The sequence below is a fragment of the Cercospora kikuchii genome, assembly GCF_019650295.1.
Source record: "Cercospora kikuchii DNA, contig_00001, whole genome shotgun sequence".
Taxonomy (NCBI): domain Eukaryota; kingdom Fungi; phylum Ascomycota; class Dothideomycetes; order Mycosphaerellales; family Mycosphaerellaceae; genus Cercospora; species Cercospora kikuchii.
This window is the reverse complement of record NW_025408582.1, coordinates 5,829,084-5,855,908: the sequence shown is the minus strand read 5'-3', so window position 1 is coordinate 5,855,908 and position 26,825 is coordinate 5,829,084. Positions and strand designations below refer to the sequence as shown.

Genomic DNA, 26,825 nt, shown 5'->3' with positions numbered 1-26,825 from the left:
AACCCTAACCCTAACCCTAACCCTAACCCTAACCCTAACCCTAACCCTAACCCTAACCCTAACCCTAACCCTAACCCTAACCCTAACCCTAACCCTAACCCTCTACCCATTCTCCTTCCCTCCCCTTCCTCCTCTCTCTCTCTCTCTCTCTCACCCTCCTCTCCCTTATCTTTCTACTCTATCTGTTTTCCTTCCTATACTCTAAATCCGCCTTCCCTGCTATACCCGAAATCCGCCTCTCTCCGATCCAAAACCGCCCGACTATCCCTCCGAAATCCCCTAACCTCCAACTCCGAACCACAACTTCAACACACCCTAACCCTGTACCTCCACCAACACACCCTAACCCTGTACCTCCACCCGCTATAAAATCCATCCTAACTCCTATCTATACTGTCCCGGCCTCGAACCGAACCCCGACCAATTACGAATCCTATAACCCTGCTCTCCACCTAACCCTAATCTCGAACCCTTCGCCTCTGCCGAACTCGCCGCTACAACCACCCTGCCATCTGCTCCCAAATCCATCCCCCCGCCTCGCATACCGGCCTCGACGACGCGAACGACACGGACCGACATCGAACCTATCTATATATCTACGGGAACCCTCCCTCTCCGAACACCACTCCATGCCCCCGACGTGACACTGCATCGCCTATGTCTCTATGGGAACCCATATCGGCCATGTGCGACATCCGGATGACGCCCTGCATTCCCCTCGCCCCGCATGCCCGATGTGGTGCGACCGTGGCGGGCGGATGACAACGGCCACGGGGAATCTACTGGTCTACGGCGCTGCTACGCTCCTGGCCGCCCCTCTGAAAACTCCGCCATCGTCGTACCATCGCCGGAAAATGGAAACATGTCCGATCGCGACCGCCTTCGCCCTCTGACATACGTTCCTGTATATCGACCTGCTGTACCAACCCTACCCTGCCGCGATGATCCATCCTGCACGCGGGGACGGGCATCTTATGACTACGAATGACCCAATAACCGCCTTCTCTCCTCGCTATGTCGCACCGCGCATATGGGATCACCGATATACTCTACAACGACGAACCCTCTCCCTTCCTACACGAACACCAACTTCTGCCAACCCTAACCCTAACGGATCGACGACCATCTGCCGCCGACGACATGCGACGGGAACGCCTGATGTCGCGGCGATGCGATGCTACGACGCACGGCAATAATCCTGCGACATGGAATCCGCGGAATCGGGCTCGTGTCCGAATCGTACCGATGAAATCTTGCGAAACGGACGTCAAAAAACATCGTGTTGTGGCCACTCTGCTATTCGAACATTGGCGACGACGACGAAACACACATTCGGCGCCCGAACGATAACCGGAACCATTCCACGCTACTTTCCCCCCCTCGTCGCGAATGGGGACGATCATTGCCGTCGTGGTGCAATTTACGGGCCCGCTTTTCGATCGGAATGTCGAAAACCACCAAAACTGCCCGGACGGCAACGACGATATCACACCCACGCCATCTCCTCTGCCCTCCAAACCTACACGACATCGAAAATGGACCGCCCTCGTGCTCTCCGAATTTTTGCCCGAATTTTGGGGCACTGTGGCGACGACGACGAATTTTGGAATCCGCCGCATCGCTATGCTCTACGCCCACCACTTTCGCGCTGACGTAATCATCCACCGCACCTCACTTGGCCATTCTGATCTGGTCACCCTCGAAATCGGACGGACATGCGAACAAAATGGACCTCTTCTCTGCCGGCGACCCGACATCGTGGGATGCTACCACGGTGGATTAACGGCGGGACAATGCCTCTCCACTGCCGACGAACGATCCTCACGGTCTGCTCACAATGCCCTTTCGCACGGGTGGAACGGAACATCACTCCTTACTAATGCACATGCGAATCCTATCCTACCCCGACGCCCTCGGTGCCGTGCACTTGTCCAAACTCCCAAAACAATCGAAACAACCCCGACATTTCGATGCCCTGGGACACTATCTTTCATCGGACTCGTCATCCGCGACGATGCCCACCTTCTGCGCCTCTTCTTCCATCCACGACACGATCCGTTCGCCTCCTACAACCAACATCGCCGCGACGGCGGGTCGAACTAAACCCGGAAATTGACAACTCCGCTGGCGGACGCGTCGAAACCGCCGTGGTCCGCCATGGCTGATGTCCTGCCATTGGTGGCACACGGCTTGGGGGACGTGACATCCAAAACAACCGGTGTGTGCATCGAAACGAATCGTGCTGACGATGTCGTACGCCCGCTGGACGGCATCTCGCATGTCCCATGGGCACTGCTGCCACGAATGCCCCCCATCGGCTTCCCCACGCACAAAACATATGCTGCACCGCCCCGTCCACTGCTGCAACGTCGACGCGATGGACTCGACGCTGACGTGCTCCATCTGCCGACGATGTCGTTGGCGCTGCTCGACGAACGCGAACGCGCGGGCCTGCGCTTCGCGCTCGACTTCTCGTCGCCTGCGGATCCGCCCCTGCTCCTCCTCTTGCTCACGATCGGTCTCGCGCTGCTCGACGGCGACGTCTCCGACATGCTCGCGTTCCCCTTCGGGCCGGGGGACGGCGATCCTGCGCCGCTTTCGACCCCGCGGCAACCCGCGACACACGTCGCATCGTTCCTCGTCGACCTGGCACGCACTGCGATCCACTCGACCATCCATGTGTCGGTCCAACGGGACCCGGCGACACTGCTCCCCGCGGATGAACGCCTTCATGGCCGCGTCGGTGCGCCACCCCTGCTCCTCCTTCTCCTGCCCGGTCCGCTCGTCGACGGACGTGCCCTGCAACATGATGGCCTCGCTGGGGCGCCCGTCTCGCCCGGCACGCCCGCTCTCCTGGGCGTACTGCTTGATCTGCTCGCGAACGCCGACGTGAATCACGACGCGGATGCGGGGGGCGTCGACGCCCAACCCTAATGCGTTTGTGGCGGTGAACACGCGCTCCGTCTCCCCGGTCAATCGTCGCAAAATCGTCTTCTTCGCCGCGGCGTCGCCTACTCCGCGGTGATACACGCTGCACCCCAACACGCCGGCCAAACGCTTCGCCTGTTCGACGCGCCTGCAATACACGACGATCTGGCCCTCGGGGTACTGCTCCTTCTTCCGCTCGACCAACTCCCGCACCGCCCCATCCTCCTCCTCGCGGGCATACTGGACGACGGAATACGCAATGTTGGGTCGACCCGTGACGTCGCGAATCATCCGCACATCCTGCTCCTCGACCCCGATCGCGTGCAAAAACATGCTTTCCTCGCTGGGCGGCAATGTGGCGGTCAAAAACAACACCTGCACCCCGTACCCGGTCATCTCTCGCAACTCCAACACCTTCGGCCTCCAATCCGCCGTGCTCTCCAAAACGGTGTGGCACTCGTCGATGACGATGCGTTCCAATTGCCCGTTCGCACGCTTCATCGCCAAAAACTGGCCGAACGCGACCGACACGGCCGACTCGGGCGTCACGAACACGATCTGACTATCATACGGGGGCCGCTCGCCGTTCCACTCGCTGCATCGGATTCCGGCGGCGCTGCACCGCTCGTGCAAATCCTGGCGCAACGACACGACGGGCACCACGACGACGGTCAACCCTTGCGGGGAACCGGCGGCGGGCAACATGAACAACATGCTCTTCCCGCCGCCGGTGCGCATGACGGCGACGACGTACGGCGTCCCCGCGACGATGGCGTCCAACGCTGGCCGCTGCACTCCACGGAACGCCGCGTCGGGCCCGTACATCCTCGCCAACTCGCCCGCGACGTCGACGCTCCGGATCCGCCGCGTGCGTGCGGCGTCGACCTGCTCCTGCTCCTGCTGGATCCGCGCGCCGACATCTGCGACCCCCTGATGCTGCGCTTCCGCGGACGGGAACTGTAAAATGCGGTGCCAATTGACGCTCACCTGCCGGAACTGCTCCCGCTCGGACATGGTGATGAACGGCGACTCGGTCATCAACAACCCATATATCATCTCCTCCATCTCGGGGCTGTGCCCGGACTGGGTCGCCTGCACGTTCCGCATCTGCTCGATCGCGGCGCCAATGGCCGACCGCTGCCGACCGCCGTCGTAAATCCGGTCCAACGTGTCCCGGACGCTACTATTGCGACACAACTCGCGCTGGATGGCGGGATATGCGTTCCTCCACACCGCGACGCCGATCCGCACGCCGATGCGGCTCTCGGTCTCGCGATATATAACCCTCCGGACGCGGTCGGTGTCCCAAAACCCGTCGGTGTTCAACGGCGCCCGCTCGTCCTGGGACGGGGGCACATCCGCCAACCACTCGTCGTCCTCGTCGTCCTCGTCGTCCTCGTCGTCCTCGTCGTCCTCGTCGTCGCTCTGTTCGGCCGGGCCCCCGCGGACCACCTCCTCGACTCTATCGTCGCCCTCGTCGTCGACTTCGCCGTCCGCCCACTGCTCCTCGGGCTTGGGCTCCCACACATGCGCACCACGCTCGAACTGGTCCCGCACCGCTTCGCGCAACTGCTGGACGAATGGCTCGATCAACCACAAAAAATACACGACGACCTCTCCCACCTCCGTGGGCACGTACCGGTGCACGATCTTGACCCGCTTGCTGGCGCTGTATCCCTTGTGATAATTGGTGACGAACGCGACCATCCCGTCCTGGATGAACACTCCGCGCTGGCCGCGACTCTGCTCCCCATTGCGGTGCCGGATGCTGATCAACTCGGTCGCGCGCGCGGGCGCGCCGCCCGAAAAATGGACCAACGCCATCAACTCCTCCTTGAACTGCCGCACCTGCCGGAAATACGCCTCGACGCCGCTCTGCTTCCACACGACGCGCCCGCCGCCGCTGCTCTCGATCAACTGCCCGGGGTGCTCGTCCGCCAATCGCTCCCACATCCACCGCTCCCCGGGGACCGACCACGTGTTGCGGTGGTCGTCGATAAAACACCACCGGGGGCTCATCTCGCTCGCGTCGTCGTACAATGATGCCACATCGACGTCCGGCATCTGGACGGGCCTCCAATCGCGCGCGCGGACGACTCCGTCCGCCGGGAACCACATCAACTGGTGCACCAAACGCCGCCGCACGCTCTCGTTCAACCCGTGCACGACGGCGCGGACCATGTCGATGGTGAATCGCGCCTTGCCGACCGTGATGCGCGCTCCCTCCCACAACACCTGCCCGGGCGCCTTGGTGGTGTACCGGATCTTCATCCCGTACGTCTTCTGGTGGAATATCCGGTCCAACGGCGTGGGGCGGCCTCCGTATTGCGTCAACGTCATGCATCGCTGCGCGTACGGCTGCACGCCCTCCAACACGGCCGGCGCGGCCATCTGCGCGGCCACGACGCTGCTCCCGCCCGCGGTGCGCGCGCGAATGGCGCTGACGCGCTGCCCGTGGGCGTGGTACACGACCATCGCCCGCAACGGCGCGATGATTCCGGACAAAATGGGGGTGTAATTGATGGCGGGCACCCACCCCCCCTTCTCGCTGTTCAACCCCAACACGGCCAACCCGCTGACGATGCCGCTCTGGAACTCGCTGTCCTTCAACGGGTGGTCGAACATGGACAACCAAAACTGCAAACTGCGGCGCACCAACTGCCGCTTCGCCCGGGCCTTCTGCGCGTCGCCCTCGGACTCGATGACGGCCACGGCGCCGCTCTGGACGCGGGCCAACGCCTGGTGCTGGCCCTCCAACAACACGTACGGGGGACGCCGGTCGCGGGCGTGCGTGCGCCAAACGTACCGCAATATCTGGACCCAATGCCCGCTATACTTGCGAATCGTCTTCACCTGCTGCTCGGCGTAAAACGGCCGCTCGTTGTCGTCCGCGCCGCACTCGCGGCGATTGATGTGCTCCAACGCGGCGCGTCCGACTACGGCCGGACGACACACGCGGAACGCCTGTCGGATCAACCGTCGCGTGGCGTGGCATGCCTCCGCCAACCCGACCATCTCGCCGTCCTCCTCGGCCGGGGGGACGGGCTCGTTCTCGTCTCCCTCCTCACCTACGGCGGGCCGGATGGTCGCCAACAACTCCTCGGACGTGAATCCTGCCAAATGGGCGGCCCACCCGGTGAAATCCAACCACGGGTCGGCGACGCTTCGCGCGTTCTCGGCGGGAATGGTGCTCTCTTTTCGCAATTCTTCCCGCCGCTCTTGGATCTGGCCCAACAACGCGCGCATCGCATCGCGGGCGGGGGCCTCGACGGCATGGGACACGACGAAAAATCGCTGCCATGCCCGCATCTTGAAAAATCGCTGGCAATGCTGCTGCTCCTCCCATATCCGGTTCGTGGGTGGCCCGCCTGGACCGCCCCGCGACCGACCTCGCGCCTGGTTCGATGACCATCCGTGGACCCGGCGGCAATGGGTGCCGATGTGTGTGGCCTTGGTCCCGCGGCACACGTACGAACATGCCTGCCCCGCGGCATCGACGCCTCGACACCGGAACCCATTGGTGTATACGGGCAACCATTCGATGGGGCGTGCGTCTGCTTCGGGATATGTGACCTCTTCTGGTCCCTGGGCGACGTTGGGCAATCCGGCGAACACCTCGTGAACGCGCTGTTGCGTCTCGCGATCCCATTGGCGATGCGCGCGCCGTAAATGGCCTGCAAACTCGTGGGGAATGATCGCGAACCCGCATGGCTTGCATACTACGACGCCGTACTCGGGCAAATGGGCAAACACCTCGATGAATGTCTCCATCCGATCGCGCTTCTTCCCATTCATGGATGGGAATCAACACGTTCGCCCCCGCCGCGACGTGATGTCAAACTCTCCCCTGACCCGGTCTCCCGATTCGTATGCGGCTCAACTTTAATCGTATATGTGGACGATGGAACAATTTCCTCTGCTCGACGCGGGGCTCTTCAATTCGCGAAACTGGGCGCGCGGCATCGATGGTCGGTCTGTAAAATGTGTGCGAAATTTGGGGGCAATCGGGCCCATGGTGGAAACATGGCCGATTTTGGGGCAAATCCATACGTTATATAAATACTCTTGCGATCCGTCCTCGGCATTAACTGCTACGACGAACACGCAACACGCTCGCTACTTATGGAAAACGCTTCGACGTGGTCGCTAATGCTCGGGATTGTGCAACCCTATACGATACGGTGATACCTTGTCCTCCGGGACACCGATATGCTCGTGATCGAATGCTTCGTCGGGGTACCCTAACCCTAATGGACCTGGCGACGACGATTCCTCTCGAATGGCACGTCGAACCGGCTTTAAACTCACGGACGGGCGACTTTACTATTCGATGGAATTTTGTGCAACGTTGCTCGAATTTTGGCGTCCTCTGGCGGGCGGAATAATTTTTGCTATTCGTGGTCTCCTACGTATAACAATGGCGCTACTGGCAACGACGATACCTCCCGAACGACACTGCCAATGGACCTCACACTTGGGGATAACTAACTTGGCCATCGAATGTAATTTTGTGGACGGTAACTCGAATTTTCGCGTCCTCTGGCGGGTGGCATAATTTTTGCAATTCGTGGTCTCTCGCGTACGGCTGCGGGCGGAACTGGCGACGTCGATACATCTCCAACGGCAACGCGAATGGACACAAAACCTGGGGACGGGCGACTGTACTGTCCAATGTAATTTTGTGCGACGTCGCTCGAATTTCGGTGGCCTCTGCCTGGTGCTAAAACTTTTGCAATCCGTGGTCTCTTGCGTATTACTACGGGCACTACTGACGACGTCGATACCGCTCGAACGGCCCTCCGAATGGACTCCCAACTCGTGGACGGGCGGGCCATGGTCGATCCGCAAAACCTATGCAATATTTGGGGACAATCGGATGCGTCGTGGAAACACGGTCGATTTTTGACGTTGTAAATGCGCATCACAAATTTCCTTTCTCCCCCCCGCCGTATTGGCCTCGCGTGTCCGACACGTACTACGCTCGCTCCTTGTCCGGAACGCTTCTCGCTGGACGCGGACGCTCTGGAACTGGTGGATGCGTCCGATACAACTCTACCTTGCCCTCCGGGACGCCAATATACTCGTGGTCGAATGCTTCGTCGGGGCTACCCTAACCCTAATGGGACTGGCGACGACGATTTCTCTCGACTGACACGACGAATGGCCTTTAAACTCGCGGACGGGTGACCTGACTATCGAACGTAATTTTGCGCAACGTCGCTGGAATTGTGGCGCCCTGCGGCGGATGGCATAATTTTTGCAATCCGCGGACTCTTGCGTTGTGCTGTGGGCGCTACGGACGACGTCGGTGCTTCTCGAACGGGGCCGCGAACGGACCCGAAAATCGGGGACGGGCGACGTTGATCCTCAATGGAATATTGTGCAACGTCGTGCGATCTTTGATATCCGTATGCGTGTGGTATTATTTTCGCAACCCGCGGCCTTCTACGTGCTAAACTGGCGCCACTGGCAACGATAACATCTCTCGAACGGCAATGCGAATGGACTTCGAACGTGGGGACGGGCGATATTCCTATCTAATGTAATTTTGTGCAACGTCGCGCGAATGTGGTGCCCTCTGCCGGCTGGCGTAATTTTTGCAATCTGTGGTCTCGTGCGTACGGCAATGGGCGCAACTGACGACATCGATACCTCTCGAAATGTACTGCGAATGGGCTTCAAATCTGCGGACGGGTTTCTGTACCTTTTCATCTCCCTGCCGGAACTTTTGCGCGACTTTGTATGGAACACCCCCTGGCGGGTGGCAAACACGCGGTGTGCATGCAAAAACGGTACGACTGGCGACATCGACATGTCTCGAACTACCTATGCAATGGACCCTAAACTCGCGGACGGCCGACCTTGCTATCGAATGTAATTTTGTGCGACGCTGCTCGAATTTTCGCATCCCCTTGCGGGTGGCATAATTTTTGCAATTCGTGGGGTATTGCATACGACAACGGGCGCTACTGGCGACGACGATATCTCACAAATGGCAATGCGAATCAACTCCAAACTTGGGGACGGGCGACCTTACGATCGAATATAATTTTGCACAACATTGCTCGAATTGTGGCATCCTGTGGCGGGTTGCATAATTTTTGCAATTCGTGGTCTTTTGCGTACGGCTGGGGGCGGAACGCGCGACGTCGATATCTTGGAAACGGCGCTGCGGATGGGCGTCCAACTTCCGGACGGGCGACTTTACTGTCTAATGTAATTCTGTGTGACGCCGCTCGAATTTTGGCGTCCTCTGGCGGACGGTATGAATTTTTGTAATCCGTGGTCGGTCGGTGGTCTCGGGAATGGCGGACCTGGCGACGTCGACATCTCTTTACCGGCGCTGCCAATGGGCCCCAAACGTGCGGACGGACGTCTATATTATCCGCCCTCCCTGGCCGGATCTTTGCGCGAACGTACACGTCCTCTGGCGGGTGGGATATCTCGTGGCACGCGATGCTCGACGTGCGGGAATGGCGCGACTGGCGACGACGATATCTCTCGAACGCCCTGCGGAATGCACTCCAAACTTGCGGACGGGCATCTGCATCCTCCGACCTGCCGCTCTGCAACTTTACGTGAATTGATCATCTCTATGGTGGCCGGGTGGAATTTTGGACTGGACGGTGTCTTACACTCCTCGGCGCCCGGGCGCGTTGCCCTGAAACTCGACGACGCGACTCTTGACGTGCATGTGCGCCCTCTCGACAAATTCTCGCACACTCTATGCCGCCGCCGACGTGTCGGGGATCTATGGGGTCTGTTCGCGCGATGGTTACGACCGCTTCGACGTGCTGTTGCATATGCGATGTGTGCTGCGTACGCCTGCTGCGCCTGCTGCGGTCGCGATTCGCTGGCCTTGGCGGAACTTCACTCGGTCCCATGGCTTTCTTCCGGCGACGATATCTCGCGAACGGCGACAGCGGCTGCGTGTTTTCTTCCAATGGTCCTCAGCGATTGCGCGACTCTTCTACATGTCCCGAAATCAGCGTGTTCGAGGGCCATCTCACCATCCGAGATTCAGGGTCGAAATCAAATGATCGGATGGGAGACCCTGGGGAATTTTTGTATGGGAGCAGCAGAGCCGCAAATGATCGAATGGGCATCCGAGACCACGGGATACTGGGTAGCGGCTGCGGATTTTCTTTCAATGGTCCTCAGCGATTGCGCGACTCTTCTACATGTCCCGAAATCAGCGTGTCCGAGGGCCATCTCACCATCCGAGATTTGGGGTCGAAATCAAATGATCGGATGGGAGACCCTGGGGAATTTTTGTATGGGAGCAGCAGAGCCGCAAATGATCGAATGGGCATCCGAGACCACGGGATACTGGGTAGGGCCATCTCACCATCCGAGATTTAGGGTCGAAATCGAATGATCGGATGGGAGACCCTGGGGAATTTTTGTATGGGAGCAGCAGAGCCGCAAATGATCGAATGGGCATCCGAGACCCCGGCATGCTGGGTAGCGGCTGCGGATTTTCTTCCAATGGTCCTCAGCGACTGCGCGACTCTCCCACATGTCTCGAGATCAGCGTGTTCGAGCGCCATCTCACCGTTCGATATTTGGGGTCGAAATCAAATGCTCGGACAGGAGACCCTGGCTGAATTTTAGGTGGCTTAGGGTATAAAACAAATGCTCGAACACGCGTCCGATCTCCCGGCATACTGGGTAGATCAGCGTGTTCGAGCGCCATCTCACCGTTCGATATTTGGGGTCGAAATCAAATGCTCGGACAGGAGACCCTGGCTGAATTTTAGGTGGCTTAGGGTATAAAACAAATGCTCGAACACACGTCCGATCTCACGGCATACTGGGTAGCGGTGGCTTCGTCCGTTGGGCCGGTTGGGAGGAGCCGGGAGGATGTGCTTGAATGTTTCGCTGGGAATGAATCGGGCCGGCGCTCGAGGTAACGGACCACGGCCGCGACTAGGTGCAGCTGTGGTTGTGCTGATGGCGAGCGACTTGATGCTGGCCACAACAAATGTATTTTGTTGAGGGACAGGCGGAGTGAAGCAGGCCAAACCTTGAGCAAAGTCGGAATGAGTCAGCAAGGGGGCCAACACGTGACAGCAACGTTCACATGCAATACAAACACAACCACGATCAGATTTCGCCTTTGCTGTCTATACCAGCACAGGGGTCTCCGAGCCTTTACCTCCATGGCCTATTGATATGCCACGGCAGCTGAGCCCAGTTCTGAAGAGCGAGTGAGAGGTTGTATTTGTGGAGTGGAGGCCGCGAGTTGGCAAAGTGAAGTTAACTGGGTGAACGACCGCTCGATGTTCGCGACGACGCACAGGTCTCACCACTTCTGAACACTTCTGGACGCGTCTTCATGCTTCGCTTGTGACTGTCATGCTCATTGCTGTCCGAGCTTGACTTGGCGAAACTACTGACCCACTGACAATCGCTCGACTGCGTGCTTGCACCTTCGCGCCCCAAACCAACACAAACCACCACAAACCACCAAGAACTAATATAAACCATCACATCCCTCTCGTGGTGCTCAGCACTACAACGTCTCACAACACTCTGCACCGCGCGCCACCTCGACCTACTCGTGACATTCAGCAAGATGGGTACGTCATCTTCCGGCACTTGTAGTCCTTACTGACTGTGCACTCAGCGACTCCCACCAACAACCGCAAGGCCGATGCCCCGCTCGGTAGTGATAACAGTCTCCAGGCCTCTGACGCTCACCTCGAGGCGCAGAAAAACCTTCTCCAGTACTGGCGCCGATCGCAAGCAGAGAAAGACGTCCTAGAAAAGAAATGTCGCGCGCTTTCAGTCATTCAAACCATCGAAAGTCGTCGAGTCTTGAAGACCGAGAAGAAGAAGGCGGAGAAGAAGATCGCAGCCCTGGACTCCGAGAACCGATCTAGCCTTGTAGGCTCAGACGCACACATGCTCGCCTTCTGGTTCAAGTGGCAATTCGAGGAAGGCCCACTTTCACCAGGCCGCTTCCCTTCGACTGGTTTGATGATTCCTGCCTCGTTCGCAGCGTTCATCGTCCAGATCACCGGTGAAGCCCTCCCAGAGCACCTCTCGGTTGACCCTCAGGGAGAGGAAGAGGAAGAAGAGGAGGAGGAGGAGGAAGGTTTCTCTTCAGATCAGGGTTAGGTTTATTCCTAGATGTGCTTTCACCAAAGGTATGTGACCCCGTGGTACACAACGAGCTTCACTGACCTTGTCGCACAGTGCACTGATCAAGCACAGCTCCGGTTGGGGATTTCTTGCATGGCTTCACCGACTGTCAGTCCAGATGGTCGTGAGCATGCTCTTTTTCGCGAGAAGGACACGAAAGCGATGGGGCATAGAGGGGGATGAATCAATTTGTGAAGACCATGCCGTCAGGTCTGGGCGAGATCCTGTAGCTGTCAAATGCAAGCTGCTGCTTCAATGTTCCCATGACTTCCGCGTAGGTGTCGCGCACGAAGACGGCTGTGTCTTACATCCTACCGGCTATGATCTACAAAGGCTGGATAAGCGATGCTAGTGATAACCATGGATGAAGTCTGATGCGCTGGAACAGATCGGTGGACGATGTCAGTAAGCAGCGCCGCAGAGGCAAGTGAAAAGGCAACGGTGTCTAATTTAAGCTGGAGACCTGCACCACGCTCAGTGGCAGCGAGCGTAGCGATCAAAGCTCGTTCTGGGCTTTGATCCATGTCAACGACTCTCGTGGCATGTTGACCTTGTATTGATACACAAAGACATCAAAAGACTTCGCGACGTCCTTGGCGAGATGTCTTCTGAACGGACGATGGCCTCTGTGAGCCAGAAGAAGTCGAGCAGAGGGTTGTTGGTCTTTCCTGGGCCTCTTTCTCTGGGGTGGGCCACTGGCAGAGTTCGACGAAGGCGAGTTTCTCCTCTTTCAGGATTGCATGTACGTATGCGATGATGACATCCTTCAGCTCCGTCGTTCGTGGACGAAATCTGAGCCGCATGATGCGCTGAGGCGTACACAGACACGAATGAAGCCCCCAGGTTGAGTGGAAAGCCGTGAGCATCGCGCATGACTTCCCACGTTGCTTGTCAATTAAATCAGGTCAAGTCAGCACTACGCTTATCAACATTAGAGCTGGGCAAAGGCTCACTGTGCTGGCTGCTAGCGCTTGTGCACCTGCGTATCGTGGAACTCGAGCGAAAACCACTCTTCCATGCCGTAACCCATAAGACGAATGTTAGCAAGAACGACAGAAGAAGGGCAAAGTGCTTACCAATGTACAGCAGTAGTGCGAGCTCGCAGTTGGCGCCAAGTTCAATCTCACCCTCACTCGTGCGCCTTCGCTATGTTCCAACCAACCCGCCTCGCCGTCGACTTGAGACCCAACGATGACCAGCTTGTAGCCCAATGAATGGGCGAAGAGTGCCGCGTACGGCTCCTCTGGCAGAGGTTCGCGGCTGCTGCTCTTCTCTACGACAGAGATCATCAGGTATCCATGTTTGCTGCGCAATTTGATGTCGATTCTTAGTCCACTGCGCGTCCACAAAATCCTGCTTCATCGATACAAGCTCAGCATCAAATTGAAGCATCCCAACATTCTGGACAGATTCACCAACACCAACGGCTTCCAGTTAATCATACCAAGAGCAGAGACTGAGCTGAAGATATACATTAAAGGCTTCGGTAGTCCGAATCGGCCTGATTCTGCATTCGAGGCCATAACGTGCACCGCAAGCCAGGGATACGACTTCTCCGCAATCGCCTACGCACCAGATAGCACGCAGGAGAGAGGTCAAGAGCTGGATCCCGAGGTCGAATACCAGGCAGTGGTGTTGTGGGATTCTGAGGACTTGACGACGACGCGCCGCATCAAGGCCGTAGAACACGCAGCCAGCTTCATGTCTCAGGTTGTGCCGGATAAGGAGGCCTCAACACTGAAAGCAAACCACTTTCTGCGCGAGGGCTACCAGGCAGGAAGCTCGCCTGATTTCCGCTGGTTTGCTGCCGAAGTTGACTCTGTCGACCCATTCATCACTGACACGCTTACTGAGCAGCAGAGAGCATTCGCCGCAAGTATGCTACGTGGTGTCGACGGCCGCGTCGCCGTTCTCCAAGGTTTCCCAGGAAGCGGCAAGACACGAACGCTGGCCCATGCCGTTGCTGCTCCGATGTTATGTGGACCCAAGGTGGAGATTGTTCCTCAACCAAACAGAGGCGTGAACGCTCCGTTTGACGAAGTCGTTTGTCTGGTCCACAAGTCGCCAAAGCTTCAGCACTTCAAGGACAAGTTGATCCGTCAACGCAATGAACCAGACGAACTTCAGCTGGCACTTGCATTACAAAACGGTCGAGTCAAGGCCTATGTCCCGCCGAAGGTTGCAGCATGGCTGTCCGCAGCTAGCAGTATTGCCAGAGCAACCCATCCACGCGCATGGTCAGCATGTATCGTCAGCACCTGCGGGCCAAAGCTGATGCCCGGAAGCCTCCAGCGGGGCACAGCTTCAAATCGGTGCTGAAAAGCATCCGTGCTACTGTGATGAGAGACTGTCTGGTTGGCGCCGCGACGACCTTTGTGGCCTATGGTATCGAAGCCGACATGTTCAACGCAGAAGTGCTTATCCTCGACGAAGCCGGTATGGCCACCGACCGCGACCTGCTGCAAGCTTTCGTCGGTCTCGTCGGCTCGGTCCTGCTATTGATACTGGCCGGTGACAACAAACAGCTCGGACCTGTCATTTAGTCAGCCACAGTGGGTCAGAATCCCTTGGGCTCAGTGCTCCAAACTTCTACCATACAGCGTAGCGTCGACGGCTGGGATCAGCCGAAGATTCATGAGCTGACGCGGCGACGGTAGAATTGATTTGCCAGGATTGGTTGTTTTGCCTCAACGATCTCGTCAACGAACAGGTTGAGAGCGTGGTTTGCATCGACGCCCATCGAGGAACACACATGGAGTCGGCATGCGGCCATGGAATGGGCGACAGCGTACTGTACGGTGTGGTGGTGCTGCCATCTCCAGACCTCGGCGCTATACTTCAATGGCCAAAGAATGCCACGCCTCCTGCCGTAATGCTCCAGCGTTGGAGGGGAGTCATCAATCTGTGCGCGCTCCGCCATGACCGAGAGCGGATGGTCGTCCACTGCCGGGCTGTCGGGCTGGCCACGGCGCTTGAATTTGACGCCGTGAGGGGGGCCGGAGATGATGACCCAGTCGCGAGGCAGTGGACCATTCGACAGGATCTGACGCTTGATTTCGGCGACTTGCAATTCTAAGAGCGCCATCATTCGAGCGTCGGGGTGCGGTGGCAAGAGATGATGAATGCAGTGAATGCAACACACTGGGAGAGGATTGGCTGGAGAAGAGGGCCTGTCGCATTGGAAGTGCGGTGCACGATAGTTCGCGTTCCAGGCAACGGCTGCAGCAACGGCAGCTGCCATCGAGTCAGACTCAGCTTTGGATGTGGCACGTCAACTGAAGAATACAGCTCACATTGTGCGAACCACAACGAGTGCGACGACCTGCGATGACTACATTACCTAGTCTTGAGAGACTGAACCAGAGCACAGAGCGTGCAGGGCAGCAGAATACTGTAACGAAAGACTTTTATTGGACTACCTCACGCATCGCACGCAGCAGTGCAGGATGCCTGCGCCAGCTGAGGACACCTTCGTACAAGAGAGTCTCACCGATTCGAAGCCTTCCCTTTGCACACTCTGCACCAGCGTAAGATGTCAAAGTGACTTCCCAGAAGCTCTCTCATTCTTCTCGACCGCGACTGTACCCTCTGTCTCCTCCAGTCTCTCAAGCAGCCAGTTCTTTTGAGGCGCCAGAGCCTTGCACTTCCGCTTTTCCCCGCTCCGTGCGAGATCAGCAAACAACATCCCTCCATTCTTCTCGTTCAACCCGCGTTGGGTGATTGCGCGCGATCCGATGGCGCAACAAGAAAGGACCAAGTTGATTGGCGGAAGGTCTGGAATCGTCGCGGGCAGCGTATAGACGACAGCTTGATGCCGAGCCGCGCCCGATGGGCAGCTCGATAGCGATCTGCAGGAGACGAATGTTCTTCCTAGCGTTGCCCATTCCGTGGAGTGCATTGTCGAGGTCGCAGGGGTGGTGGAACGAAACTGGTTCCGTCCATAGAAGATGGGCAAGGCCTCGAAATACAGTGCCTTTGACACGCTAAGACAGAGAGAGTTTTGCTCAGCTGTGGGAGATAGAGCTTGTCGCGGACCTCATTCTCGCAGCTCCTAGTGGAAACGTCATACTCAACTCGCATGACACCTTTGCAAGTCGACAGCCCTTTGTGTTCACGTTCCAAAGTCCTGTCCTTTGGGTACACGAGCGACATCTTCGGAATTTTCTCGCGGAGCTCTGTTGGCAGTGCCATGAATGCGAAGGCCCTGGAGCGCTCTGGCTTCAGATTGAGGAAGATTCAGGCGGCCGTCCAAGAGAGCGCCGGGATGATTTGCCAGTCCGAACGCTCGGTGATACGTGTCTCGATAGGCAGATCAATGTCGCAAAGCGTGCTCGTGAAGCTGGTGATTGGTGAACGGCTATAGTTGTATTTATTGTATGTGATCTCAATAAGTCGTACAGGCATCGCGGGCTGCTTTCTGTCCCACCGGAATGTTTTGATCACCCAGTGGTGGACCTCTTCTGGGTCCGTCTTTTACTGCCCCGTAATGGCGAGCGCAAAGATGATGAGCCAGGCGGTGGTGAAAGGAGGCTTGGAGTCGGCCCTCGTGCCATGGCTGGCTCAGCGCCAACAACGAGTGATGGCGGGAGGTTGTGGTTGCGAAGCGGCGACCTGAAGCTGGTGAAGAGTCAAAGACTCGCGAAGCTCGAAAATCGCGGAAGTCACTGGGCAAGCAACGGCCTCACATTCACGTCGCAGCCAGAGGGACGGGAAAGTGGCATGTTATCACTCGTTCGGCCAACTGCGCTCGCTCGTTGCGGTCAAATAAGGCCCAACTTCAATCACCAAAAGTGATGAATACTCGCTCGTGCGAAGAGATGTCAAATTTCCATGAGAGCTTGCCTTCACTTGAACCAATTTAGCCTGGCGATGGACGCGACATTGATCCGCGCAGCAAACCGCATTGTTGCCTGGTCAGAGCTTGACTTGGCGCGCACATGATTCGGCTGGAAGCTGCTCGCTCTCGCCTTTGCACATTGCACCAACCAACCCTTCAGTGATGGTCATCACCGCCGACCACCAACGAACGCCCTGCAGAGCGCGTAGACTCACAGAATGAGTACGTCAACCCCTTGGGCTCTTGGTAGTGTTTATTGACTGTGCATCCAGCTTTCCCCAGCGTGTCACCCGGTACCTTCACCGCCCAATACCAAGCCAAGAGAGAGGCTATCCGCCAGAAGATACGCAGACACAGAGCAGACAAGATCGCGTTGTGACAAATGCGTCGCCAGCTCACATTCTCTGACGGTGACCTTTTCGAGCGCGCCGTGCTGTATTAGAGAGCAACTGAGTTGTTGCGCGCCATTCAGGAGAAGGAGGATCGCATCACCGTCCGTGCGGACCACGAAACAACCACCATCTGGCTCAAGTGGGAACTTGAGGAAGGTCGTCTCGCACCAGGCCGTGCTCACAAGATTCCTGCCGAAGTCGCGTCGTTCATTACGACCATGACTGGCCAGCCGCTCCGGGCCACGTCCAGATTCAAGCCGAGCCAGCTGCCGCTCCAGGTACCTAGGTGTTTCCTGTTCTCAAGGTACGCCATCATGCCGCTTCATGCATTTGAACGGCCAATATTGACTTGTTGATCCACCACGCTTCTACGTCACATCATCCATAGCAGGCCTCTGACGACTGCGTCCCCTGGTTCTTGAGGCAGAGACAAGATGTTAAAATTTGGAATGAAGACATTGAGGATGAAGAGTGAATTCAAAGAGAAGATCGAGTTTTCCGGGAACGTGTCCTTGAGGCTGAACATGATTCTGTAGCTGCGTTATGAGAATCTTTGTTCTGCCAGATGTGTTTAGTGGCAGATTCCTTGATCGTACCTGGAGGCGCGTCCTGCTTCCCATTCGTGTGTCGCTCGTCGCTTGAGTTGAACCTGACAGCCACTTTGCCAAAACTAGTCGTAATGCCTAGCGTTTTCTCAGGACAAGCACTGCTCACCACCTGCACCTGCAGCTTTGGGCCTGCCCAGGCGGGGTTCCGTTCACCACAACTCTTGGTCGACCCAGACACGACCAAAGTGACGCGACCAAATTGGTGGCTACCATCCCTTGCCATGACTTCTTTGGCGTCCATGACTGCGTATAGCGCTTCCCGCTGATCCTCGCGATAGGGCGTAGTTCTTTGGCTCTCTAAACCTTGGACAGTCAGTTGTGGCGAAGGCGAAGTGTGCTCATAGCAATTAGCACAAAGCCGAGGGGTGCCCAAGCGAGGAGTCCAAAAAGGCATACAGAAACGGCGGTCCCAAGAACGACGAGGCTCAGAGCGCCATGCTGTACCATGAGAGATATTGGAAACCTCTGCCAGGATAAGTTCAAGTTCCGGAGACCAATACCACTCGCTCGCCAGACACCGAAGGTGACTCGGCTGCAAAGGTAGTCTAGTGTTGGATCATCAACGACAATACTGACATCTTCTCGTAGTAGTCACATCTCTCATCAACGCTCTCTGTAGCGTCGCTCGCCGTCTTCACCGCGATGTTGTAGCAAAGAGAAGCATGCTCCTATCCATGAATGTGATACCAGGGCGCGGACACTACGCCTTTGACTGCATTTACGCTTATGTAGTTGCATCAAACAAAAATGCTGTTTTCCTGGTCCTATGACTTCGCCTTATTCTCCCACGCTATCTGTTGGTGCACATGGTCGACCGCAAGTCAAGGAAAGCGCTGTTGGCCAAGCTTCACTTGGCACGCACGTTGTCGTGCTGGGAACGACTCGAAAGCATGCTAACGACTTTGCACGTCGTGCTCCTCTTCCGCGGCGCTCGCTGCCATCATCCACTAACACGGCCATCGCACATCAATCGATCAAAATGAGTACGGCTCATCTACCAACATTCCGCTGACACACTTTGCTAATCGTGCATCTCAGCGACTCCCGCCGTTCCCGACAACAAGGGGCTCCTGCTCCTCTGCTCCCACGGACCTAGTCCCTTCCCAGCACAAGCTCTGTCGAAGTCTCAGGAGCTTTTTGAGCAATCCCGCGAGCGTGAGGCCGAGAGAGCCGCGATCCTCCAGCTTTACCAAGGAACCGACGCTGAGCTGGAGTCGCTCCATCGAGTCAGCCGGGATAATGCCAGAGGAAACGTATGCTCGCCGTCCGACATATTCGGTATACTTGCCGTCAACCAGACGGCGGTCGTACGGAAAAGTGTACAGTATCCACGAGTGCGCTTCGTTCTGTTCCATCTCGTCCTTCTCCGAGACGACAAATGCAACCACAATAAGCTCGCCTGTCGTGAAAGGTGGCTTATTGTCCGTCGAAGGCCATGACTTGATCAGTGTTGTTACTTCTTCGCGGAGCGAAGTTGGCTCTGGTATGGGCATAAGCTTGACAGCTTGGACATGCTGGGCAGTCTTGACTGATGCTGTGATCGACAGTTTCGACACGTCGAAATACCCGCCGGGAGTCGTGGCTGAGCGACGCGAGATACGGAGAGGGTGTGTGCGTCACAATCTAGAGGACTTGGAACGCAATGAGCGTTGCGAGAGATGCTGTAGGCGGAAAGGCTGTTGAATGCGTCAGACATTGGCGATAACGGACAACGAGTGGGTGGAAAGTCCACAGGTCTTCAGACGTATCCGGTGTTGAGGACGAGGATGTAGAAGAGGAGAAGGTATGCAGAAATCAACATCGAGTGGAAACCACGTTTGCAGTCACAGGCAGCCACTTTTTAGCAACCCAGCCAAAGCAAGAGCTACTCGCCTACGCAGTACTCGTTGTCGGATCGCGATCGTCTTCATGCTCTACTTGTGCCTTTGTTCACCGTGTGTTCCTCACCAGGCCGGCGCAAACTTGCTGCATCGTCAACACTTTCTCAAACTACAAGAAAACTACTGGTGCTCCGTACAGACCTAGTGCCGACCAAAGCAGCGCATCATCAACTTCTGCGGCGATATAACAGAGTGTAAGCTGCTAAAGATATTTCCCCAGGCGGCAAATTTCCACCTGCAGACTTCCGGAACGCCAGACCGACCTAAAACCTTCTCCAGGTACATCCGTAGGCCAGCACATGGTGGTAAGAGACGTCATATGTATACCTGTCTGGTTGCCAGGCCAGTTCACAGGTCATCGGATACCTTGTCAGGGCAGACACCCCCCTCTGCGAGCTGGCAGACACTCGCAAACCAAGGGGACCCCAATGTTCATGGCGATCCACCCGATGCCAGCGTGCCTGTCCGTGTCTGACTCCAGCAGTTCGAACTTCAGCACTCGAGCACCCGATCACCCGAACACTCCAGCACTCCAGCGCTTCAAAACGTGTCGCTCTACCGGTAGCTTTGCCTCATTTAGGTCCGAATTCTATCGGGTACAGCAATGGTACTCTATGGACCGGCAGAAAGTCTGGGGACGATTGGACTCAACGACGTGCATCTGCTCAAGGTGTACATGATCTAGATGATGATTGCTTCGAAGCCGGATCCCGCGGATCTGATACAGCTCTGCGGCACTATGCCAACACCTCTTCTCGCATAGAACTCGCTTCCAGCCTCCTTCTCCACCAGCAACACATAACAAGTGCTCTTGTTGGAGCCGTATACTGCCTTATGCTTGCCAACAACAACACATTTGAGGCCACCATGGCCTGAGGACGGTCTATCGAGACGTATCTGATAGGTTCCAGCATCACCGACTGCACTGCCTCCAACAGCTTTGGGAACAAACTCTCGGAGAGTGACCTGAAGGCCTCGCTTCTCTGTTCCGGGCGGCATACGTTTCGTACTCCCAGCCAACTCCGTGTGCGGATCGACCCAAGGCCATGCGAAATCTGGATTGTTCCATTCAACGTCTCCGAATGGCGCATCAAGGAACGTGATGGCGCCCTTGTACTTCATCCAAGACCACGAAGGCACTATTTCGTGCTCTGCTGGGAACGAAATCGGGACAAGCGGCTGATCATCAGCGCGACACCAGAGGATGCATCGTGGTAGATAGCGCACAAAGACGCCGAATCCTCCACCCGTACTGAACGCCTTGAGTAATCGCTGCTCCAAACCTGCAATGGCCACGGGTCGATCTGAGTCATGAGAAAACCTGAGGCGGGAGTATTTTTCGTACAACGCCTGGTACAGGCGAATGCGAGCACCTTTAGAATCCTTTTCAGCAACTCTTGGAAAGTCCGGGTCACCCAAGAAGGATGCTTGCTTGCTGGTGAACCGTCAGCGATTGCAACTTACTTATGTTTGCACACATACTTGTTCATCTTGGTGAAAGTTTCGCATCGAATTCCTTGGCCACACTCCCAGTAAGTCTGCTGAGCGCAGAAGTATATTGTCCTTCGAGCAAGAGCACGCTCCTGCAAGACCCAGCCTCTTTGGCTGAGCTCTCCATCAATTACGTCGCGCTGGAAGTCATCTACGTCTTCGCAAACAAACACTTTTGATCCTGAGTCGCTCGGCATCTCGACGAATCTCCTTGGAACTCGCTCTTCCAGAATGCCGTCAGACGCTCCGCTGGCTCTGCTCGCCGCTATGACACAGTATGCGCCACTGAATATGGCATCCATGCGAGCAGCTTCTTGTTGGAAATCACCATCTTTTCCTTGTATGATACAGAGCGAGTCGATCCAGAGGTAACGCAGGCCAAAATGACGAATGCTATGAATCACATCTCTGAACAATCTTGGCATGCCATCAAGGTGGATTCCTGTTCGATGTGCTGCAATATTGGTCTTGGTTGTGTAGAGATACTGGTGGCTGCCATCGTGGCCCCATTGGTACGACAAGGCAACGTATCTGAGCTTCTGCTTCTCGGGTATTGCGAGCACTTCGGTGTCTATCAGCCGCACGACGGCACTGTTCATTGTACCGATGTCGATCAGCCTGGTGGGATGCGTTGGAATTCCCCGCGATGATCTGTCTGGCCCATGCCCGCAGCCAGGATGGTTAACATCACAATCGGCCAGCCAGCTCTTCAGCAATGTGAAATAGTCAGGAGTTCCATTGCCAAAAAGTAGCGGAAGACCGACCTGAATTTCTGAACGAAGTATGTTAGCGTCCGCGTCTCCCATATCCAACGAACAAACCGAGCCCGCACTGCTGTTGTTCCGTGCATCGGGTTGATCTGGCACCTGGCAAATTGACAGCACTCGACTGAGCTGATTTCTTTGATTGATGCTGATCCTGCTTCCGGCCCTCGAGATCTCAATTGGCAAGTCGTCTTCAGGAAAGCGCAGCCGCGACTTGGCGGCGTGCCAGAACAACCCACACAGAACGCATGACGATGCTCGACTGCGTAAATCTGCCAGCGAAATTTTCAGCCACAACTTGGAGCGAAAGGATATCGAACGACAGATGTCGCAAAAGTTGGTCGTGGCACTGTGCTGTCGTCCCTCTGAATTAGGTCCAATCGCGTGCAATACGCCTCTTGCAAAGGTGTTGTCAAGGGAAAAGCTCCAATCATCCGGATTTAGCTATTTGATGCATTAGAGTCGATCGAGCTTGTACATGTCAACACCTACAGGCTATCGCCCAGTCTTGGTCAGCCTTTAGATGGTCTACGCAAAGTGCCATAGACTCACATCCTATGCCACAGAAGGCGATGTTAGGTTAGAAGATCATGACGTGGCCCCAGGAGTGATAGAGCTTACGTGCTGCCACGGATTAGCGTCGAGCGACAGACGACTGGACAGGGACTGGTGACTACGGACATGCTAACGCCAAAATACGGCACAGATCAGCTTGCGCACGATGCTTAGACCACCATTTTACTCACATACTGCCATGAGATCAGCAGAAAGTGCCAGCGTACTACCAACTTGTGCTTACTGTCTGATGGCCATTAAATCCCCTTGTCAGCGAGCAGCGACCATACGGTTCAAAGGCCCGGGCTTACATCCTGCATCAAAGCGTTAGTATGCATTTGAAAAGATGGGTGAGGCAGACATGCTTTGTGTCCTCGTACGTAACCAGAATTTCCGGCGCCCCCTTGTACCTGCAGCAAGCCTTTGGGTGACGACTCCGGCAATCTTGAAGGACTACGAGGCAACCCTGAGAACAAGTACAGGTCACCAAGTTCCTGACAATTTTCGAGGATTTGGACAAGTCTTTCGACGAGCTTCCTCGCCCTCAATCGGCTCTCCTGAACTACGAGAAGATCCTGCTGTATCAAGTGAAGGAGATCCCGTATGGCGCTTGGCTGGCGACGTGTGCATTCGGAATCGCGCTCTAGGATTCCATTGATCAAGCTCGATATCGCAGGACGTAAACGCGATTGTCGGCCATTAGTGTCGTAGAATGCGCCTGGCGTAACAGCACTCATTTCTTGACTCTTGAACCTCTGCCAGTCATCATTGCCATAGAGCATCCAAATGACCATCTCAAGCATTATGCATCCAAACGACCATATATCATAGAGTCGAGATCGAGGTCTGCTAAGAGCTAATGTAGCTTCTGGAGGCTCGTATTCAGTTGTCCCATATTTTGCTCCTGTGGGAATTTGCCTCTCCCCAGTGGCTTGAGTGTGACGTTTGGCCAGGCCTAGATCGCCGATTTTGAGGACTCCAAGATAGGAATCGTCCTTGCATCGGAGAATATTTGATGGTTTCAGATCCCCGTGACGCCAATACACTTTCGCATCGTCCCCTAGTGCCATACCCTCTAGATTCAGAGTCGGAGTTGCGGTCGAGTTGCTATTACTGCCACCCGTAGTTACAGTTTCCACACGAGTCCTCCCACTGTCGCGTCGCGGCTGGGTTTGGAAGGATTCGATGGCTTGAGCCAAACCAAGCAACTGGACGAGTACTTCTTTCACGAGGGTGACGGTGAGCTTAGGCCGGGGTTGTTCATGCCAGAACCTTTCCAGGTCTCCGCCGTCAGCCCACATTGATAACAAGAGGTATTTGCCGTCCAAGACCAACGCCGCAACTCGCTGGATCAAGTGCTTGTGTGGTGGAGACGATTCCAGTGCCTTCACTTCCTGTTCAAAGGCTTCCTTGGCGACCTCCGCTTGATTCACGATGCTTGCGGACAGTGGCCGCTGTGCTTTGAACTCTTTGATGGCAATACACAAGTCTTCGCCCTGGCTTCGACGTTAGCGTTACCCAATGTGCCGAAACATGCATCACACTTACCTTTCTACTGAACCCTCGATGGTGTGCTTGGTGAATGAAAGCCCTCTTGACTTCGCCAAAATAACCGGTGGAGCAGTGCTGTTCCATTTCAATAAGGGGTAGGATATCGTATGCCTCACATCGGAGTTGGAAGGTCTCGGTGTCAAATACGGGGGCCAGAAACTCCCACTGTCCAACGAAGAAGTCCTCTCGCAGTGTTTCGGACCAGCTATCGAACGGGCGTTGCAAGGCGTCGTCGTCCTTCAGCTGTGCAAGTGGAAGATGAGAATCAGTCACGTCGAAGCGGCTGAGCTGCTCCATCAAATCGTACAGGGAATCTTCGCGGCGGACGGACAACAAAATGGCGAACAGTTTAAGCGCCTGTTCCCTCACATAGCGAAGTAAATTTGCTGTAGCGTTCGGGAGACATGCTCTGATCGCTTCCGGTGTTATCAGCTCAGCGAATTTGTCCTGGGGAACAAAATTCTTCCGGCACCATACGCTTTCCTGTCGCGTGTTCCTCAGCTTACGAAAGAGATCGTTTTGAGCTTTCTTGGCAGTCATCGTCCTAAGTCGAGCGCCGGGGTTGCGCGACTCTGCAAGGTGGTGTTTCACTGCCTCTGTAACAAGTGCCGTCTGACAAGGACCTTTGCATTCGCCCCGGGCAGACTTTGTACCAGCTAGATGCCACACCACCGCGGCTAGCCAGGCAGATTGGTGGTTCGCATTGCAGCGACATGCTGCAGTGCGAACTGTGGCAACAGTCTAGCCTGAGTCTGGGCTGCAAGTCAAGATAGCTCTTGCATGAGGAATGTCGCTTGCCTGCCCAATGGCGTAGCCCGCAGTGCATGATGCGCCACGCACCATGCAGAGACACGTATGAGAATCACGTTCCACCTTCAGCTCCAGCCTGATGGCTTCGAAGGAAGGCAAAAAGCTGCCCAACCGACCCTTTTCGGGGCCGATCCACCAATAAGGCTTGAATTATGGCGATGAGTAAGAGAGACGAGCTTCACACCGATATGCACGCCAGAGAAGCTCAACTGGAACGTCCAATTGGCCTCGGGTTCGTGTGAGGCCTGCAGAACGTGCGGGGTGTGTTCGCCCGCGAGAATGGTGGCTATGTGCATGTGTTCGTAGTTGAAATTCAGGCAAGAGCGTGGGCTTGTAAGGGTCGTGGGCCCCAGAGCACGGGTGTCGTGCACGTCGACTTTCGCATTCCATTGATCGAACGGACCTGGAGACATTCACATGCTGCAGCAGTATTTGCCTCGATGACTTACTGGACACGATAGCTTGGCATCCGAGAGAAATAAACCCTGCTCTAGCGTACTGCAGCACGAACCATCATCCACTGAGGGTTGGATTCATAATCATGACATGATGAGCGGATGACCCTAGGTACATCTTTTGCAGCCAAACACTTTGGAGAAGAGTCTTTCCACACCAAATTCACACCTAACATTGGGCAGCGTCGGCATCCCGGCTCAAACTTGCCATAGTGCTCAGGACATATGTTACTGTGACCGACATAAAGATTGTCTGAGAACAGCATGACCATTTCCAAACTGGGCAGTCAGAGCTACACACTAGCGCTCGAATGGCGGAACGGAGATCTTGCTAGCTCTGAAGTGCAACGGCATTTGACCGTAATCGACGCCGCTGTTCTGGTGTACATAGTAACTGAAAAGAAGATCACTTGAAGAGCATCACTTCGTACCGCGAAGAGCATTGCCCCACTGCACTGACGACCGTTGACTTGCTGGCTAATCTCGTCTACCTTGACCCGAAACGCAGCGGCAAATGCAGCAAAGACCGAAGGAGACTGGCTTGGCAAGTCCACTAACTTCAGACCAACTTCTTGAATTTGCTAGTGAGGGCTCAGGCATAATAAGCTGGGCCAATAGGTCTACATTGGCCACAAAGATGTACGGAAAGAAAGAGGAAGCCAAGGCAGTAGGGAAGCTAGAGCTTTTTCGCACTGATGACACAGTGAGGCCGGAATTGCGTTTGAAGATGAACTTGTCGATATGAAAAGGCCAATGCCAAGTCTACTACATGAGACGGAAAACGACGACGGAAGGACTTGGCTTTTTCGGCTAGTCTTGTAATTCTCACATTGAAAGAATGCACTACACCAGCCCAACGCCGTCTCTTTGATAAAACGCAAGCTGTCTTCCTAGGAGGAACGAAGTAGCACTTAGTTACTTTGTAATAATGCTAGTCCATAATCTTCGGTAAGTCTCCCAGCATGCTCCTCCTGCACGCGTTATCCGCATTGATCTCGTGCTCTCGAACATTAGATTATTGTCATACCTATCTTCCTGCGTATTGCACTTCGTCGACATATGGCGATGCCATGTCTTCTTTCGAGTATACACTCTACATCCATCGTACAACACAATAGGCGCCAGTCTTTCCTGTCGTATCGGATCGCATAGCCCTACGTACCGCTCGCTCCGAAAGCGAGCACTTGGCGGTTTCGTTCACCTTGTCGTCAGCCCAGCTACGTATCGGATCTCTTCGCTTCTCTCCTGAGCGCTAACATCCATGTTTAATGTCATGGTTGTGCATCGTCGCATTGCTCGCATGGCATAAGCCCGGGTGCATATCCATAAGGACTGTGACCTGACTCTTGGGCAACTGATATATCTATCCGCCAACGTAGTGTCGATCATCTCCCTCGCGCGCTCAAC

At 55.8% G+C, this 26,825-nt stretch overlaps 5 protein-coding genes across 5 annotated transcripts; 2 read left to right on the top strand and 3 right to left on the bottom strand.

Moving 5' to 3' along the window:
- Window positions 1–1,983: 1,983 nt before the first annotated feature.
- On the bottom strand, window positions 1,984–6,699 carry CKM354_000225700 (uncharacterized protein; the record flags this gene model as incomplete). Its single annotated transcript, XM_044797410.1, has 1 exon — window positions 1,984–6,699. One exon carries the CDS (start codon window positions 6,697–6,699, stop codon window positions 1,984–1,986), a length of 4,716 nt encoding a protein of 1,571 aa, XP_044653345.1.
- Window positions 6,700–11,506: 4,807 nt separating this feature from the next.
- CKM354_000225600 (uncharacterized protein) lies at window positions 11,507–12,051 on the top strand (the record flags this gene model as incomplete). The annotated part of the gene is made up of 2 exons (XM_044797409.1): window positions 11,507–11,510; window positions 11,558–12,051. 2 exons carry the CDS (start codon window positions 11,507–11,509, stop codon window positions 12,049–12,051), a joined length of 498 nt encoding a protein of 165 aa, XP_044653344.1.
- Window positions 12,052–13,392: 1,341 nt separating this feature from the next.
- Window positions 13,393–14,618, top strand: CKM354_000225500 (uncharacterized protein; the record flags this gene model as incomplete). The annotated part of the gene is made up of 2 exons (XM_044797408.1): window positions 13,393–14,267; window positions 14,318–14,618. 2 exons carry the CDS (start codon window positions 13,393–13,395, stop codon window positions 14,616–14,618), a joined length of 1,176 nt encoding a protein of 391 aa, XP_044653343.1.
- A 4,328-nt stretch (window positions 14,619–18,946) lies between these two features.
- On the bottom strand, window positions 18,947–19,405 carry CKM354_000225400 (uncharacterized protein; the record flags this gene model as incomplete). Its single annotated transcript, XM_044797407.1, has 1 exon — window positions 18,947–19,405. One exon carries the CDS (start codon window positions 19,403–19,405, stop codon window positions 18,947–18,949), a length of 459 nt encoding a protein of 152 aa, XP_044653342.1.
- A 1,068-nt stretch (window positions 19,406–20,473) lies between these two features.
- On the bottom strand, window positions 20,474–24,693 carry CKM354_000225300 (uncharacterized protein; the record flags this gene model as incomplete). The annotated part of the gene is made up of 5 exons (XM_044797406.1): window positions 20,474–21,227; window positions 21,275–22,055; window positions 22,116–22,491; window positions 22,914–24,098; window positions 24,151–24,693. The coding sequence occupies 5 exons, from the start codon at window positions 24,691–24,693 to the stop codon at window positions 20,474–20,476; spliced, it is 3,639 nt and encodes a 1,212-aa protein (XP_044653341.1).
- Window positions 24,694–26,825: the final 2,132 nt, after the last annotated feature.